At 41.0% G+C, this 18,105-nt stretch overlaps 1 protein-coding gene across 2 annotated transcripts in view; it reads right to left on the bottom strand.

The window, feature by feature from the left end:
* RAB30 (RAB30, member RAS oncogene family) overlaps nucleotides 1-18,105 on the bottom strand; it is a 96,473-nt gene that overhangs the window by 10,585 nt on the left and 67,783 nt on the right. For both annotated transcript variants that reach the window (XM_003254640.3, XM_030829116.1), the window contains exons 2-4: nucleotides 13,799-13,899; nucleotides 10,296-10,379; nucleotides 3,850-4,033 (exon numbers count right to left, since the gene is read on the bottom strand). In XM_003254640.3, coding sequence (XP_003254688.1) covers nucleotides 3,850-4,033; nucleotides 10,296-10,379; nucleotides 13,799-13,891 — 361 coding nt within the window. In that variant the 5' untranslated portion in view covers nucleotides 13,892-13,899. The remainder of the gene's footprint in view (nucleotides 1-3,849; nucleotides 4,034-10,295; nucleotides 10,380-13,798; nucleotides 13,900-18,105) is intronic.

The following is an 18,105-nucleotide window of genomic DNA, read 5'->3' as shown; positions in this document are numbered from 1 at the left end:
GCAATTAAGCCACCGAACCAGGCCAACAGAATAACTATTTCAAGGTGTTTAAGATACAATAATTTAACAGTGCAACCCCAGTGGTATATAGCCTAGGGACAAAAAGAATTGAAGGAAACAATCTTGAACTGTTTCAGTAATCGTCTTTTTGGTGGTACTGTTGGTATTATTATTCTGAGGTTGCTATCTGTGTATTATGGGATAAAGCAAATGAGTAATTATGCTGGTATCATTGGGAACTGGGACTTTTGGCATAGGAAAAAGGAAATATAAAAATATAAAATTAATGTGGTTAAGTAAAATTTCTGCAGTCCTGAATTATAAATAGAAGTATCAGTATGAATAATTCATAGTGTATTTTGTCTTTAAAAAGTTTTCTACCTACCTCAAATTCTCCAGGAACCCTGACAAAGGTGTGTCAATTGTATTACCTGGCAACACCGCTTATGGTAAAAATGACCCCTGATTGATAAATTACTTCTGGCCTGGGAATTCTATCTATGAATTGTAAATACCTAATGGAAAGCCATAACTTTAAGCTTCCCTGAATGTGGTGACTTCACTTGAAGAGACCCTGAAAGTTATGATTGTGGAGTTGCTATAATAGATTTAGTCTCCTACGGGGAATTGAGGCTGCTAGGCCAAGGCAGATCCTCCATTTGTTTGACATGAGCCTTGTTCCCTCATACGAGAATTGTCTGGGGGTTGCGGACTGGGTAGGAGGTCCTGGAAAGTTACGTGGACTGCTACTGGGATTACTTCCACTGAAGAGGGTTGCCGGATACTGATCTGCTGTCAAGCTGTGTTTCCTGTCCTGTGTCCTTCTAAGTGAACACGATGCCATGCGTGGTCTATGGTAGTCTTGTGAGTTGGAATGCTAGCAGAACCTAATAGGAAAACCCTCTTGAGGATACTACAGAATCCACCACACACATGCACACATACACACAAGCTCTGTCCACTGAAAGGCCTAAAAACAATGGCCAATCAGGAGGGCTCCTAACACCTAGGTTGTGGCCTCTAAATATGACTTCCCATTGAAAAGAAAGCACTTCTTGAAGAAATGGCTAATTCCAGGTCTGGGGCAGGAAATGCACAAGATGTGGCTGGAACACTTGTCATACCAGAAAGCAAAAAAATTATCCAGCATTCCTGGGGTCATGTCAAAAGGACTCAGGAGCCCATTTGAAGAAGCTCCCACTGGCAAAGTTGGAACAATGGGAGCAACAATAATAATAATTGCAAGGGACTGAAATACATCAAATTTATTTATTAGTTAGTTTTTGAGACAGAGTCTCGCTCTGTTGCCCAGGCTGGAGTGCAGTGGTGCAATCTCGGCTCACTGTAACCTTTGCCTCCCAGGTTTAAGAGATTCTCCTGCCTCGGCCTCCCGCTAGGATTACAGGCATGCTCAGCTAATTTTTTGTATATTTTAGTAGAGATGGGGTTTCACCATGTTGCCCAGGCTGGTCTCAAACTCCCGACCTCAAGTGATCCACCTGCCTCAGCCTCCCAAAGTGTTGGGATTACAGGCGTGAGCCACTGTGCCCAGCCCATCAAATTTATTGAAATCTATAAATTTATGATAATATTACAAATATAAACAGATGTCAATAGTTACTTTTAGAAGATACTGGAGAACTAGCTCATTACCTTGAAAAGCGGTGAACAAAAAAGAATCAAGCATTCTTCCTGCCTGTCCTATGAGAACTACCCTCAGAGTATGATATATGTAGTGTTTTGTCTAAAAAGAAAACCAAAAAAATCCTGACTGTCATCAGGCCTCTAGACTTATCTATAAATCTGCAAGAAATACAGGGGATGGAGGTGATATCAAATGATACCTTAGGGGCGATAAAACAAAATTTAGACTTGTAAAGCCTATAGGACAAATAAATGCATTAGCAATAAATTCTAAGAGAGAAAAAAATGGGAGTGGAAACTTCAGAAAAAAAGGATGAAAAGACGTAGCTGTCAATTACAACATATGGACCTTAGTTGGCTTTTTTTTTTTTTTTGACAAGAGTCTGGCTCTGTCACCCAGGCTGAATGCAGTGGTGTGATCATAGCTCCCTGCAGCCTTCAACTTCTGTGCTCAGGTGATCCCCCTACTTCAGCTTCCTGAGTAGTTGGGACCACAGGTAGATGCCATTGCTACATTGCCCAGGCTGGTCAGAACTGCTGGGCTCAAGCAATCCTCCTGCCTCAGCTTCCCAGAACACTGAGATTACAGGTGTGAGCCACCGTGCCTGGCTTCTGGACCTTATTTGGATCTTAATTTGAACAAACAAACAAAAAATTCATGAGTTGATCAGGGAAATTTGAACACTGTCTAAGTTTTTAAGGCTACTAAGGAATTGTTAACATACTTTAGGTGTCAAATGCCACTGAGGTTAAGTTTCCTTTTTAAAAATCTATTAAAGATATACACAGATATTGAAACATGAATTAATACAACCTCTGAGATTTGCTTCAAAATAATCTGAGGGAGAAGGTGGACAGCATTGCTAGGGAAGAGAAAATAAGATTGGTCATGAGTTGGTAACTGAAAGCTGGGAGATGTGTAGAAGGGGATTCACTATACTGTTTCTCTACTTTTGTTTATGTTTGAAATTTTCCATAGTAAAATTGTTTTTTAAGCCAATTCCTCTTTCATATTGAACTAATGGTCTCCCCTCAAATCTTCATTTAACTTCCTTAGATAAAATCCCAAGTAGTAATGCTTTGACCCAAGTTCCCAAAGGCTTTCTGTAAAACAGAAGGTACAAATGCAGACCTCTCAAATGCTTTATGGCAAAGGTTCAACATTGTCCAAAAGGGTTTTACAGGGAGCACTAGCTCATAGAAACACACATGCTTCGTCCAGCAGCCTGAAGGAAAAGTCCAGCAATTTGTTACAACGTAACATATCACACCTGGACAACTACAGGGCTTGGAGTTGATCTTACATGCTGTGTGACCTTGGGAAAAGAACTTCACCTCTTTGAGCCGTGGTTTCCTGATCTGTAAATCAGGGATCATGACACATAAAGTTCCTCGTATCATTCCTGGCACATATATACCAATTATAACACTATTCTAAAGTGTTTACTGAGCTTATTATTAACCATAATTTGTAACTTAACAATGCTTCTAAGGATCTCTACTCAAATTTCCCAAATTCAGGTATTGCTAGACTATATAGGAACGTTCCTTTCTAGGAAGAAAATATGTTAATGATCAAATGGTTACTAACACTTTTCCAGTATAAACAGAGAAGTTTTTAGTGACCTGGTCCATTTCAATGCATATATCAGTCATGATAGAAAATCAAGGGTTGTTTTATGCTTTCCCCCCATACTAAATAAGAGGTTTTATTCTCCTACAAGATGAAACAAACTACAGCACTGCCCTTAGCAGATTCTTTATTGAAACATAGAATTTCTCAAATCAGCCTAAATGTCAGGAAGGGAAAAAAATTACCAAAATCCACTTTTTAGGCAATAAACAATTGCTTTAATAATGAATTCCTTATCAACTTAGAAGATACATTTTTCTTCTAGAATAGCCATTTTTGCATCTTGTAATTAGACTTTTTAAATTTTTAGCAGCTCACATAACTTTCATGGCCATCCAACTTCTTCCCTGGAGCCTACATTGATAGAAAATGTTTTCTACTTTATTTTTCTAAACCACCATGGGATAGGACCTGTTTCATTTTCTCTTCAATTGCAGAAGAACTGAAGGTTGACCGCATGAATTATTAGCTAAAGACTATATTCTTGGAAGGTACCAGTGTATAAGCTTTATGTGATTATAAATCCTCTAATGCCCACAAATCAATTTCCCTCCTCGTTAGCCCTTACTTACCCACTAACACAGTGATGACCTTGTTGCTGGCATATTGTTCTATCTCCCGCAGCCACTCAGGAAGGCAGCGGAAGGATTCCTCACAGGTAATGTCATAGGTGAGGATCAAGGCATTGGCGCTTCGGTAATAACTCTGGGTAATGGACCGAAATCTCTCTTGACCTGCTGTGTCCCAGATCTGTAGCTGTAAAGGCATAAGGGAAGAATCAGGTGGAGAAGGATCAGGTTGGAGAAAAAAAGAAAAAAAAGCTTTGCCTTGCTTTAATTTGGAAATGGGAACACCTTTACCCAAACAACTTCATAGTTATTTTCTGCCCTAAAAAAAAAAAAAAAAAGCACTGAAAATTTAAAAAAAAAAAATTTGTTGGGTGTGTTTCTGGTTAGGGAGAGGGGCTTATTTTGTTTTGTTTTGTTTTTTCTTTGTTAAGAGTTTCCTTTTCATTCTTAAAAAATACATATAAGAAATTTGTCAAGCATTTATTATGTGCCAAGCTCTATTCTAAGCATTTTACCTGTGGCAACTCACTTATTCCTCACAATCACCCTATGAGGTAGATACTATTACAATACCCATTTCTTGCATGAATAAACTGAGGCACAGTGAGATTAATTAACTTGTTCAGCATCTCGTAGCCAATATGTCCCAGAACCAATTCAACCAGGCATTGTGGTCCCAGAGTCCACGTTCTTAATCACAATGCCATATTACAAAAGGTACGATACAGGGCAAGCGTGTATCAAATGTGACTGTTGGCATTTAATCAGCAACTGGAGGGAGAGCCAACCTTACCACTTTTCCAGTTCAAAATTCAAATGGATGTATTAAGGTATTATCTTTGTTAAAGATAACAGGAATCATGCCATGGCAGACAACAATATAATTTCCCTTCAGGTTTCTTAAGTTCTATGACCTTGGCCAAGTCACTTAATCTCTTTGGGCTTTGATTATTTCTTTATAAACAGTGGTTAATAACACACAACCTGCTGAAGGTTCACTTTTTCTGCAGTTATCTACCAGTTCCAAGTCCTAATAACTAATAATTCTAATAACAAAGAAGAAGACAATACTTCTCAATTTCCCTGCACAGAGTAGACAACTACTGAAAATGAATTATTCTCCAGAGAGGCTGCTAAGTGTAGAACAAATCACAAGGTCTTGAGAAATAAGAACATCAACGAAAACAATAATCTTTCCTTCTAATTGCACAAATTTCACAGGTCACAAGTGTATTCACGTCCAGGGACATAAGACTGCTTCCTCAGGAAGGCTTTCCAGAACCTTCAGATTAGGCTAGGTTCCCCACCCTCCCACCCTACACAGTCTCCCTGGCGATACATCCTGTAACTCTCCCTCATTGCACCTGACATGCCTGAATCATTTATTTGTAATAATTTGTTTAATAGCCATCTTTCCCACTAAACTGAAAGCTTCATGAGGGAGACATCAGGGTCCATTTAGAGCAAATAGAGCATTTGGCAAATAGGAGGTGCTCAAGTATTTATTGATGGTCTCATTTAATCTTTACAACAACCCAGTGAGGTAGGCAAGTGTACACCTCCCCGTATTAATGGAAACTGTCCCTTAACTAACTGGTTACTCACTAAGCTAGGACTTGGCATCCAGGCCTTCTATTTCCAGTTGAGGACTCATTCCATGCTCCCACGCTGCTGTTGCCACCAAAGACTAACTAAAATGTGCATCTGTATCCAAAGAGGATGAATCCATTGGTGTCACCCTCTGCTCATACTAGCTTAGCTAAAGAGACTACTGAGTGACCCGTAGTCCCTGCCATGAATCAGCAGCACACAAAGGCTCTCCTTTCATCTGCAGTTGCAGCTGCTCTTCGATGATACACATGAAAGCCTGTGTATGCTAAAGGCCACTGTACAGATGTTACGGTTTTTGCTGGGACAAAGGCTATTTCTCTTCTCTGCCTCAAACCTAGGGACACGGTTCCCCTCTGCCAGGATGTGTCTTAGAATAACGGGCTATTGTTTTAAAGCTGCACTGAGCCCCTAAAACACTTGTGATTGCGATTTAGGTACTGTTCAGTATTAGAAATCAGTGTGTTCCCACATCTTGAGAACAGCTTCGAGGGTTAAAGCCACTGAAATATTTTCTAGAACAGTGATTGTGTGAGCATGCCAAGATATGTTACCTTCTCATAGGTGGCTGCCTGTTTCTAGCTGACAGTTGATTATTGAGGATATTCATATTCTACTGCCTTTGTCACTCAACTTGGTTTCACCATTCTCTGCAATTCATTTGCGCCTTTCAGCATCTATAGGACATTAATATATGCAAGGCACTGTGCTAGGCACATGGAGTATATAAAGATGAATAAAACACAGGGAGGATATAAAGATGAATAAAATCAACCCTGATTTCAAACAGCTCAGTCTATAGAAAGGACACACACAGTTAATTAACTATAGTAGAATACAAGATGTTCTATTAAAAAGGAAGAGAGTGTCTCCTGCTGTTAGTCTCATGCCTGTCAATATGTTTTCAATACTGCAGCCACGGGCTTTCTAACCACTCTCACCTTCAGCATGCGGCTACATTGTTTGTCTACTCTCTTCTTTGCACCACTACTTAAACTCCATTGCCTCACTGTCATAATAATGTACTGCAATCACTGGTTTACTACTCTACTACTGAGTTCTTTGAGAGCAAAGGCTGTCTTCTATTTGACCTTACACCCCCAGTACCTTCCTAACACAGTACACGTTATGTGGTAGAAACATTTGAATGATGGCTAACTAAATGAACAAAGGATTGTGGAATCACAAGGGAGGAATTGGTCAATTCTACTTAACAGATTAGTAGAGTATTAAAGAAGATTTCACAGATGGAGCTAGATGATAGTAAGTTCCTAAGGGGCAGTGATGCTTTACCACCACAGTGCTTGGCACAAAACATTTACTACAACACAGGATGGAGGAATGAATGGATGGACAGATGGTTGAAGAAACAAATACATATAAATACTTTCATGACTCTCCTATCTATCAACATAGATCTGATTGGAAAGAGATAAAACAAATGTTCTATTTCTATTATGATTAATCTCCTAAGGCTAAAATGGTTTAAATTGAGCTTAGAGTTTTGCTTATTACTCATTAATTTATAATAGACTAAAAAATATATAAGAAAGTTCTGTGTTTTTTCCATTTTTTTATCCTGCTAAAACATACATAAAATTTATCATTTTAACCACTTTTAAGCATACAGTTCAGTGGTCTACATATGTTTTAATTATATTTTCTACCAGAGGTCACCTTCATAATGCAGACCATTTTAAGAGAAGGGCCTCTTCATTAATTTTGTTTTTACTGATTTGGCGCTTACTTGGCCTTAATAGCTACAAGAATCTAATACCTTGGATTCCCTGCCTTCAATCCTGGGAGCCAGCCAGGAAAGAATGATACTTGTAGAGGATACTGATGAGGGTATCAGGAGAGTGGTCCTGCCACTCACCAAGCGGGTGATGCCATACGAATCACTGGTGGATTCTCTTATCCACTGACTTTATGAGGCTCTGGGAAAGCCTGCAAACTACTAGCAAAAAGCCACTTAAACATCACTGAGAAAAGATATTCGGTAAATGTTAAAGAAGAAGAATGACAGGCTGGATGTGGTATCTCACACCTGTAATCCCAGCACTTTGGGAGGCTGAGGCAGAAGGATTACCTGAGCCCAGGAGTGATCAACATGGCAACATAGTGAGACCCCATCTCTACAAAAAATAAAATGAATAGCTGGGCATGGTGGCACACACCTGTAGTCCCAGCTACTTGGAAGGCTGAGATGAGAGGATCACCTGAGCCTAGGAGGTCGAGGCTGCAGTGAGCTGTGATTGCACCACTGCACTCCAGCCCAGGCAACAGAGCAAGACCCTTTCTCAAAAAAAAAGATGACAATAAGACAACTATGCAGTTCTGCCCTCTTCTAAGAAAGGATTAAAGAAGTTATTCCTCATAGGCCTACATGTTAATGAGGCCCTTAAATTCATGTGGTTGAAGAGGGCCATCCTGTATCTTTATTTTATATATTGGGCTTGAAAGAATCACAGGCAAGTTGATTTGGACTGGATTGGGGAGATGAGCCAACTGTCACTTTTTATAGATAAAGTTCTAGAAGCCTGAAGAGGTACTGGGGACAGAAAGTGTGCCGTGAATACAAATATGAGTAAGACACAAACCTTGCTCTTGGGGAGCCTGTGGCCTTATGGTGGAGTCGGATGTTATAAAAATATCAATTTTTGCAGAGTGTAATAAGCACTTTTTAAAATAAGGTTTGCAGAAAGTAGAATAAATGGAATATTTATGCCTGGGAATTCAGGAAAGAAAAATAAGCCTGTTCTTTAACAGCAGGGATCATTCCTTATTCACCCTTATTTATGGCCAGTGCCTGGAAGGTAGTAGGCACTAAATCAAATAAGTGAACTCATATACATATATATGAATGGAAAACCCAAATATTTGGAAGTAAAATGCATGAAATAGTAGTTATCTTTACCCAACTCCTTGGGTAACTACCTCCCCTCCGCTAGGACAACAGAAAGCTACAAAAGGCTCCTCCCATCAGTGCCTCATGAGCACACTCCTGTCTCTCTTTCCTGTCCCCACAGCCTAGCTCCTTCTTCCCACCCCCCACACTATTTTTGTTCACTTTTTAGTTAGCATTTAAGTGGATTTCATACCCTGCTTTTATCTTCCAGTGCTCCAGCTCCCCATTCACTGCTGTATTTGGTGTGGATGTCTCTGCAGTATGAGCTATTTTAAGGAGTCAGGGCTGGAAGAGACACTGAGAGAGCTTCTGGCCCCCACTCAAGGACCTCCTCCTAAACACTTCTCTGTGATGGCAAGTATCCAGGAAATGCTGAAGAGCATTATGGAGCTTCTCTGCTCTTCCCAAGGCACTCAAAGGAAGAAGAGCATATATGTATGGGAGAAGGATGCAAATAAATGGACCCAAATATAGGATGCTTAGGTTGGGAATCAAGGTAGAACTCTAAAATGCCAGTTTTCATTGTGCTGCTGATGGCTGGGCTGTTCTTCCTTTCCTTCCCTCTTTCCATCCCTCCCCCAGCCTTCTCTCTCTCTCTTTCTCTCTCTCTCTCTCTGTCACAAACACACACACACACACACACACACACACACACACACACACACACGATCTCGTTCTGTCACCCAGACTGGAGTGCAATGGCATAATCATGGCTCACTGCAGACTCAACTTCCCAGGCTCAAACAATGCTCTCACTCAGCTTCCCGAGTAGCTGGGACTACAGGCGCATGCCACCATGACCAGACAATTTTTCATCTTTTGAAGATGTGGAGTCTCGCTATGTCTCCAACTCCTGGCCTTCCAAAGTGTTGGGATTATAGGCGTGAGCCACTGTACCCGGCCTTGGCTATCACTTCTTTCCATAAGGCCCAGCTCTGAAGAGCCAACTGTGGAACTTCAGTAACTCTGACGGCAGGTAGAGCACAGTGCCAAACATCAGTATATTTATCCTCCTTCCAGGTGATTTAGTCTCGCTTCACATTTCTTTCCATCACCTTCCTCCTTTCCTTGCTCCAGGTGATAGGCCTAGTGTGCCTTTCTTCCCCTCTTCTTTCATGGCAGAGGAGACCCCAGAAAGGCAGTGGGGTGTATTGGTTGGTGAAATGGGTTCAAATCCTGCCTGTCCCCCTTCCTATACTTGTCTATGTGTAGCCATGGATAAGTAAGTTATTTAACCTCTCTGAAGCCAGTAAAATGAGGATAATACCACTTACCCCACGGGTTTACAGTAAGGACTAAACTAAATATAACATATGTAAAAGCACCCAGCAGAGGCACTGGCAGATTGTAGGTACTCAATAAACATTCTCTCCTTTGTCCTGTTCCTGGACACGCCATACTTCTTCCAAGTACCAAACCATCCAGAAGCCACAAAGGCTGGAAGGGCAGGAAGCAGGGGCTAGAGAGCATGTATCCTTTCCCATACTCCTCATTTAGTGTCTTTCCTTTTTAGAGACAAGGATATGATAGGAGACAGGATAATTTAAATAAGTGATTCATAATGAAATATAGAAATCAGGAGGCTCTTTCATGGGGTTGCTGTTTAGAGGAGGTGGCACCTGCTTATTGACCCAGCTCAAGAGATCCAAAAAGAAATTTCTTCCTTATCTTTATGTCACTTGTGACTTTACAGGAGACAGAACAAACTTGCCTTAGCCATTTTCTGTCTTCTAATCTGTAAACACATCATCCAAAATTCCTTCCTTCCCCCATAAAAAAGACTAGAAGAACTCTGGAAATAAGCTGTTATGGCTGAGTGCATTGTTTCAATGTGGGTTTCAATTAGGAGATTTAATAAATGGTTATGAAAGCACTACTTCCCCTAACCTCTCACATAGCACCTGACAACCTTAGTGAATATTTAGCACCTTACCTTTACTTTTTCACCATTAATCTCCACTGTCTTAATCATAAAATCAACTCCAATTGTGGCTCCTTGACCTGGGGGGAAAAGACCCTGAAGAAGAAATAACAGAAAAGAACAGCTAAACAAATATTTCCATTAAATGAAATTCTTTCTCCTCTCCCCCAGCAACACCCATCACCGGGTCCTTCCTTCAGCTGAGTTGACTGGTAGAAGAGAGAACTCTCCGGGGACTGTTGTGGGGTTGGGGGAGGGGGGAGGGACAGCATTAGGAGATATACCTAATGCTAAATGATGAGTTAATGGGTGCAGGAAATCAACATGGCACACGGATACATATGTAACAAACCTGCACATTGTGCACATGTACCCTAAAACCTAAAGTATAATAAAAAATAAATAAATAAATAAAACATTCAATTTATCTTTACCCCAGTAATTTGAGAAACCACCTTTATAAAATATTTTATCAAATACTTTATCACATTTCTTTAAACAAAGAAAAATGTTCATATAAAAAAAAGAAAAGAGAACTCTGGTTACTCTCAAGGGAGCCCTGTGCAACTCTGTATGCATGTCTTGAGGGAAAGAGAAAGGAGGGAGAAAGTGGGAGAGAGAAAGGCTGAAAGAAGAGGAAAAAGATAGGAGGACAGAGAAAAGGAGATAAAGATAGGTGAAGGAGAAAATTGAGAAAGGGCAGGCGAACCTGATTTTAAGAATGAAGCAGAAAAATCAGACACGAAGATAAGATTGAAGGGCATGCGACCACAGGGATGAGATCAGAATTGGAAGGGTCAGGGCAAAATGGATAGGTTCTTTCTAAGAGGTAAAATCAAGGATACTTAAAACTAGTTATCAGTCTTGAGCATGGACAGCCACGGGAATGGGCAACAATATGAAAAAACAAATAGGAACTCAGCATGAGAAGCAGGAATAAGACAGTTTTGGGATCTGTCTTTTTGGATCTCCTGAAGCTTCTGAATTTTCCTTTGCCCCAGGGTGATCACTGTTTTCCTCAGTTCAATGTACCATGCATATGTAATTACATGGGATCAAAGCCAAAGACACTGGGAAGATAATCTAAGAAAATTAAGTCATCAAAGAGACAGTAAGGTAGAAACAGCAGTAAACCAGGAGGTAGCAGCCTTAGGATCTCTGTGTAACCTCAAACAAACCACTCACCCTCTCTGGGCCTCAAATTCAATGAGTTTGAGGCTGATGTAAGCCATTTTAAAACTAATAAACAAAATGCTTTACTTCAAACTGGAAACTTAACCAGAAAGATGAGAGTTTAACAAAGGTACAAGTACAATTTATGCAATTTACTATTACATAATGTTTCCTATAAGCTTAGGGAGGGAGTTGGGGGTAGCAAGAAATTCTGTCAAGAAAGAACTCTTCACCCAGTTTCTCTTCCCTCTTCACTTATATTCCAGAATTTCCAGAAATTAAAGTAAAATGGACATTATTAGTTCTGGCAACTATGACTCAGATATCTTTAATTAAGAATTATTTAATTAAAGTTTTAGCTTAAAAGACTGAACTTCAAACCAAAAGAAAATGTTCTACTGCATGTTTGCAAAAGATGTAAATATAAACATTCATAACTTTACTTTCAAATATTGAATCAATTTTCTTCTATTTTGGCTTGGCTCAGATACAAAAGCTGTCAAGCTTCAAGTTTATACCTCCAGATGTTTTGCACCTCAACAAATGCCAAGAAGTTAAACAAATTCTTCCCAGTGTTTCACCTACCATTTTGTTCCCCAACCCCTGTGCCTAAAAAACAGCTAGATCCAATTCATTTTAACTGTCTGCTAAATAACAAAAACAACATAATCTTGCCTCTGAAATATGAGTTTATGGTGGAGTTGAGGGGCTGGGAGGGGTAAAATGTAGACATAAAAGACAAATAAGAAAGAAGAAAAAAAAGCTTGTTGGCGAAAAATTACTGTTGAAAACGGAGACATTGTCACATCTAATGACAGAGTTTGTGCTTTTAAAGAGAATGGTCTCAGAAGTTACAATGTATAGGAGATAGAAATTATCAGGCTGAGAACCTGGAACCCGGGTTCTAATCCTAGCCTTGCCACTCTATCTAATCTCACAATATAAGATCCTAAGCAGGCATTTAGCCCCTCTAGAGCTGACCTTTCATCTATAAAGTGAGAGAGGTGGGTTGAATAATCTTTAAGCGACCTTTCAATACTAAGACAAGGTCAAGGAAACTTTTGATAAAGGGATTGAAAACTTAACTACATCTCCGCAGTCTTATCCTTTTGTCAAAAGCAGAAAATATGACTAATGTTAGGTAGAAGTAAAACCAGCTGGAGTTTCCAATGTATCTCCATGGCGGTTGCATGAGCCCAGATGCCTATTAGCTTGTTACTTTTGATTTCACCAGGCCACAGCTTAGTAAAAAAGCATGAGTTCTATTCACTTATCATGGGAAAAAACCCTGACATTTCCAAAGTGACTCTGGGCCCTGTAGCTGTTTGTTATTCAATCTGCCTCTTTCGTTTTCCACAAAACCACAGACTGTCAGAGCTGGAAGGGGCCTTGGAGCTCACCCAGCCCCTGATGTGCAACAGGCAGTCCCAGGAAAGGGAGGTAACTTACCGAGGCTCATAGAGTAAGCCAGGGGCAGAACCAGGACTAAGACTCATGTCTCAACTCCCAAGCCAGTGCTCTTTGCCAGCACCAGTTTATCCTATGCCTTAGATAGAGGAGCAAGTTCCAATTTGCTGAACAGTACTTTATGAAAATTCATGATATGTATGTAATGGTCCTACAAAGGGTATCATTCATATTTTTCAGGGGAAAACACACAAAAAAGGTCAACTTCGGAATGATTTCTATATAAAAGCAGTATATAATCTCCAGCAGTGATTCTCAAAAGGGCAGTCCCAAAGGGAACTTGTACTTAGATCATACGATAAGAATTGAATTCAACCCAGAGAGACCATTCAATTCAGTTCAGATAATTCTTCACTATTTTCATTTCGTTCCCACTGAAGAGGTTTAGAAAATTGGCCTATTTGGTCCTAAATGAAAATGATTCACTCGAGTTTCCTGGGAGGATGTAAGCGGGCATAGGCAGAGTTTGATTGGTTTCATTTGTATTAGAGTTTTAAAAAATTTAGGTTCAGTTTGATGTCCAGATTCATTTGTTTCCACCTGGGGATTATTAATCAGTAACTTACTTTCATCCAATAATTTAATTTTGATACTGCACACTGATAGCAAAACCACTTGCCTTTGTCATTAAAGGAAGCAAGAAGAGGCATGGGAGGGTTGGTGGAGACTCCCAGGGCCATGCTCCCGTGAGGTGATTTAAAAACCCCTTGTCTAGGCTACAAAGCAGATGCAGCTTTCAAAGGGCGCATCAGGAACTCACAGCGAAGACCCTGGCATTGAAACTGGTCATCTATCTCAACAGATTCCCCCAACCCCTCAGGCTAGACTGACAAATCCAACCCTGGGCTTACAAGTTCCCTTACGAGTTCCCTTACCTGAGTGAATCTTCGGACGAGGCACGTCTTCCCCACACCAGCGTTGCCAATTAAAACAATTTTGAACAGGAAATCATAATCTTCCATACTCATTTACACAGCTGCAAGGCAAACACAGGCAAAAGTGAGAAGGGCCCAGTCAGACTTGCCCACAGAGCTCAAGCTGCACCAGCCTTGTCTCCGGGGGAACAGGTCTGACTCATTTAAAGAGCAATTTAAAGCTCCCCTCCGGTGACCCTGCCAGCAAGACAGAAACACAGGTGTTTGGTCACAGACGGACTTTACTCCTTCTCAGCTACCTCATGCCACAGAGAATAAATGACGCAGATGTGCTTTCACCTGGTAACCTTTATTCCTCCAAGCTATCATGTCCCAGTTTCCTCCTGTGATAAATCTGTTTTCTTTCAGCATGAAAAGGAGATGACAAACCTCTGTGCAGGCAAGCTGGGGTGCAAAAAAGCAAGGACAATAGCAAGCCCATCCAGAGCTTAAAGGATGTTTATGGAATGTGTATGACTCTGGAAAGAAGTGCTAGTGATGGGGAGACTGAATGAAGGGGAAGGAACTATAAAGGGCCCTTTTAGTCTCCTGCTTCTGGAAGTCTTAGGGTCTTACAAATGGTAGTCATAGCCGTTTTTCCCCTCTACCTCCTATACGTCTCCTGCCAGCCATGCTGATGCTACAGGGCCTCCCAAAGTGCCTGTCAGTTCACTCCTCTGGGCTTTGGTATGTGCCATTTCTTCTGCCTGGGATGCCCTCCCTTCCACCCCTTCTGTGCCTTGAAGTCCTTGAAGGTCTAATGCCAGCATCTCTTTCTCTTTGAATCTTTCACTGATCTTCCCCAAATAAAGTTAAAGACTTTCAACACTCCTCTGTCCTAAAACTTCACTTGCTGTATACAAGTGTTTGTTCAAATATCTGCCTCATCCTTAAGGGATGGGATTATGCCTGTCAGCTGTATTTCCTAGCCCCTGGGACAGAGTTACACTTTGTAAATGTCTATCCTATAGAAATAAAAAATTAATTAATGGGCATGTTGCTTATGTGTAGGCCTTAGTTTCTCCAACTGTGCTAGAAAGACTGTGACTAAAAGGGCATACTAAAAGAATGCTCTGTCTACTTCAGTGGACTGCTGTGAAGATTTTTAAAAACTTACAAAAGAACCTTATACAAAAATTACCCAGGTGTGGTGGCACGCTCCTGTAATCCCAGCTACTCAGGAGGCTGAGGCACAAGAATTGCTTGAACCTGGGAGGCAGAGGTTGCAGTGAGCCGAGATCACACCACTGCACTCTAGCCTGGGTGACAGAGTGAGACTCTGTCTTAAAAAAAAAAAAAAAAAGAAAAAGAAAAGAAAAAACAACCAACCTTAATACACATAAAGCCCTATCCTGGTAAAAGCAATTGTAATCTACTGGGTGCCTACTATAGTATTCTGTTATCACCACAGGAAATACAGAGAAGAGACAATGTCTGCCCTCAAGACCAACATGAGAAAAGTTAAATAATGAAAAAAAAAAAGCTAAATAACAATTTGCGCCAACAGTGCAACAGTGGAGCTCTTTTCTTAAGGTGTAGGCAGAACAGACCCAATAGACTCTGGAGAGAGAGGAAATGGGGAGTTAGGGAGCTCATGAGGGGAAGGGTCCTGGGAGATGGGGAAGCATCAGGATCACTCCTACTAGCAGACCTGGAGCTCAAATGCCTGCAGGCTTGTAGGGCAGAGAGGAGGGCCCAATTAGCTGAACCTGTCAAGTAGCCAGGGGAGTAAATTCCCCATGTGCAAAGATGATGTCTGTGTAGATTTCAATTAATCCTTGGAAAAATGACTGACAACCAAGCCAACATGTAGGTGGCAGCTCATGGGGTTCCATCCCAGTTCACTGGGACTGTGAAGGAAAAACATTTCTCTGTACAAGAATCTGGGTCCATAAGCAGTGGTAGCACTATACTTGGCCCTTTATGTGTATTTCCATTTGTTTCTACAAGTATATAAGGTTTGTATTTACTAACACATTATCTATTTTACAGATTAGTGAACTGAGGTTAAAGGAAATTAAGAGGGTGGCCTGAAATCATAAAGCTAAGAGCCAGACTTCATGTTCCAAAGGCATATGGTATCATAAAAAATGGAGCCAGAGAGACCGAGGTTCATACCCTTGCCGCACTGACCTTCTAAGCCTGTGCCTTTGGGCAAATGACAATTTTTCAAAGCCTCAGCTTCCCCATCAACAAAATGGGGCCAATAGCACCTATACCACAGAATTGTGATGCGTGAGAGAATGAATGGGAGCCCCTAAGGACAGTAACTGGCTCTTTGTCACCCAAACTCCTTAAAATGATTCTCAAAATTTTCCATGATCTGGTTCCTGCTGTCACTGCCAGCTCTGTCTCCTACCACTCTCCTCATAATCCACATTCTAGGCTCACTGGATTTCCTCAGTTACTTAAATACCATGAGGATTGCTTTTCTCCTCAGACCTTCACATATATTGTTCCATCTGCCTAGAACACAAAACACAACTGAATCTTGCACCCTCCCCCACCACCCCAAGCCTCCCCTGGATCTCAGCTTCAACATGACTTCCTCCAGTCTGCTCCTCTGACCTACGAAGGTCCTAGGCCTCCCTGCTCTAGGCTCCCACAATGCCCTCCTCCTTTCCTGCTGTAAACTCACCATGATACCTGTAATTAATTACTCACATATCTCCCACTCTGGCCCCATCTCTCAGCACCTCAGCCCTATACACATGTACACTCACGACTGTGAGCAGCACGGGAGCAATGAGGTGTCAGGTTGAGTCCAGATCCTAACCCCTCCCCATCATCATCATCATCTCATTCTATATTATTAAGTCGTTTAATCTCAAAACAACCCTATGAGGGGGACGCTATACTGTTAGTATCCTAATTTGGTAGAGGGGGCTGCTGAGACACAAGAGAAGTTAAATAAGCAGTCGTAAGGTCCCACAGCTGATAACTAGTGGAGCTGAGATTCATACCCAGATAATCTGGCTCTCATATTCATGTCCTTGAACCACTACCCAAGTGCCTTTCACAATGCTGGCTCAGAGCAAAAGCTCAAGAAAGATGGATGAATTACATGATGAAGGCAAGCACTTAATCAATGTGATCACCCTTTCCTCCTCCCCTCTGGCTTCAAATATAAAACTCTACCACCCTGTAGAAGTTTAAATAAGAATCAAAGTCAAACTCCTGATAAACACTCAGGGACATGATATGTAAACTAAAATTCAATAATGCTATTAGAAAGAAAAATAATAAAACTCAACGGAAAGTCACACGGACAGCAGGAAGGCATGAAGCTCTGTGGACCACAACTCTCTGCTTTCATAAGCCCATAAGAAACAGGAAACACAGGACTGGACTGAATTCTTTTTCTGTGCCTAGATTGTTTGACACACACTCATTTCTACATCTTTGCTGGAGGTCAAAGAACCAAAGCAGGAAATCCAGAGGAGAATGTCAAAAGTAAAGATTTTAGAAACAGGGCTCTTAAAGAAGGTTAACGGTGCCCAAATTATGCACCTTTAGAAAAAGAAGGTGAAAAAAAGGCTTTGTCATAGTGAACATTATCTCATGTGGTTACCACCTGGAGCAAGCTACAGAATAAGTTAAGACACTACCTCTTTCTATAAGAAATTACTCTAATGCGCTGTTGAATGTGTTTTTGTTCGTTTTGCTTTCTTTTGTTTTTGAGACAGGATCTTGCTCTGTTACCCACACTAGAGTGCAGTGGCGCGATCATGGATCAAGTGATCCTCCTGCCTCAGCCTCCCAAGTAGCTGGGATTACAGACACAAGCCACTGTGCCCAGCTAATTTTTTAAAATTTTTTGTAGAGACAGGGTCTCACTATGTTACCCAGGCTTGTCTTGAACTCCTGGCCTCAATCAATCCTTCCACTCAGTCTTCCAAAATGCTGGGATTACAGGCATGAGCCACCACGCCAAGATGTTGCATGTTTTTTAAATGGACCTCTGGGTAAAAATTGGTCTTTAATAATGCAGGCTGTCTATGGGTAAAGCTGGACTGTAACCTCCAGGTTATCTGTTGTAGTTACTGTTTTGCTTCTAATGGAAAACACATTACTGAATGAAAAGATCACAAGATTATCTGCAAACTTCTACTCTTTGAGGAAGCCCTTCTGTTTGGTACATAAAGTAACAGCCCAGGCATCACCAATCCCCATGTGATGAGACAGCGTTTCCCCCTGAATAAGGGAAATCCATTCAGAAGCATTTACACCCAGCCCTAAATTGACAACAAAAGTCATGCCTCATCTGG

This window comes from Nomascus leucogenys, chromosome 15, assembly GCF_006542625.1.
Source record: "Nomascus leucogenys isolate Asia chromosome 15, Asia_NLE_v1, whole genome shotgun sequence".
Taxonomy (NCBI): domain Eukaryota; kingdom Metazoa; phylum Chordata; class Mammalia; order Primates; family Hylobatidae; genus Nomascus; species Nomascus leucogenys.
This window is presented reverse-complemented; position numbering and strand designations above follow the sequence as displayed.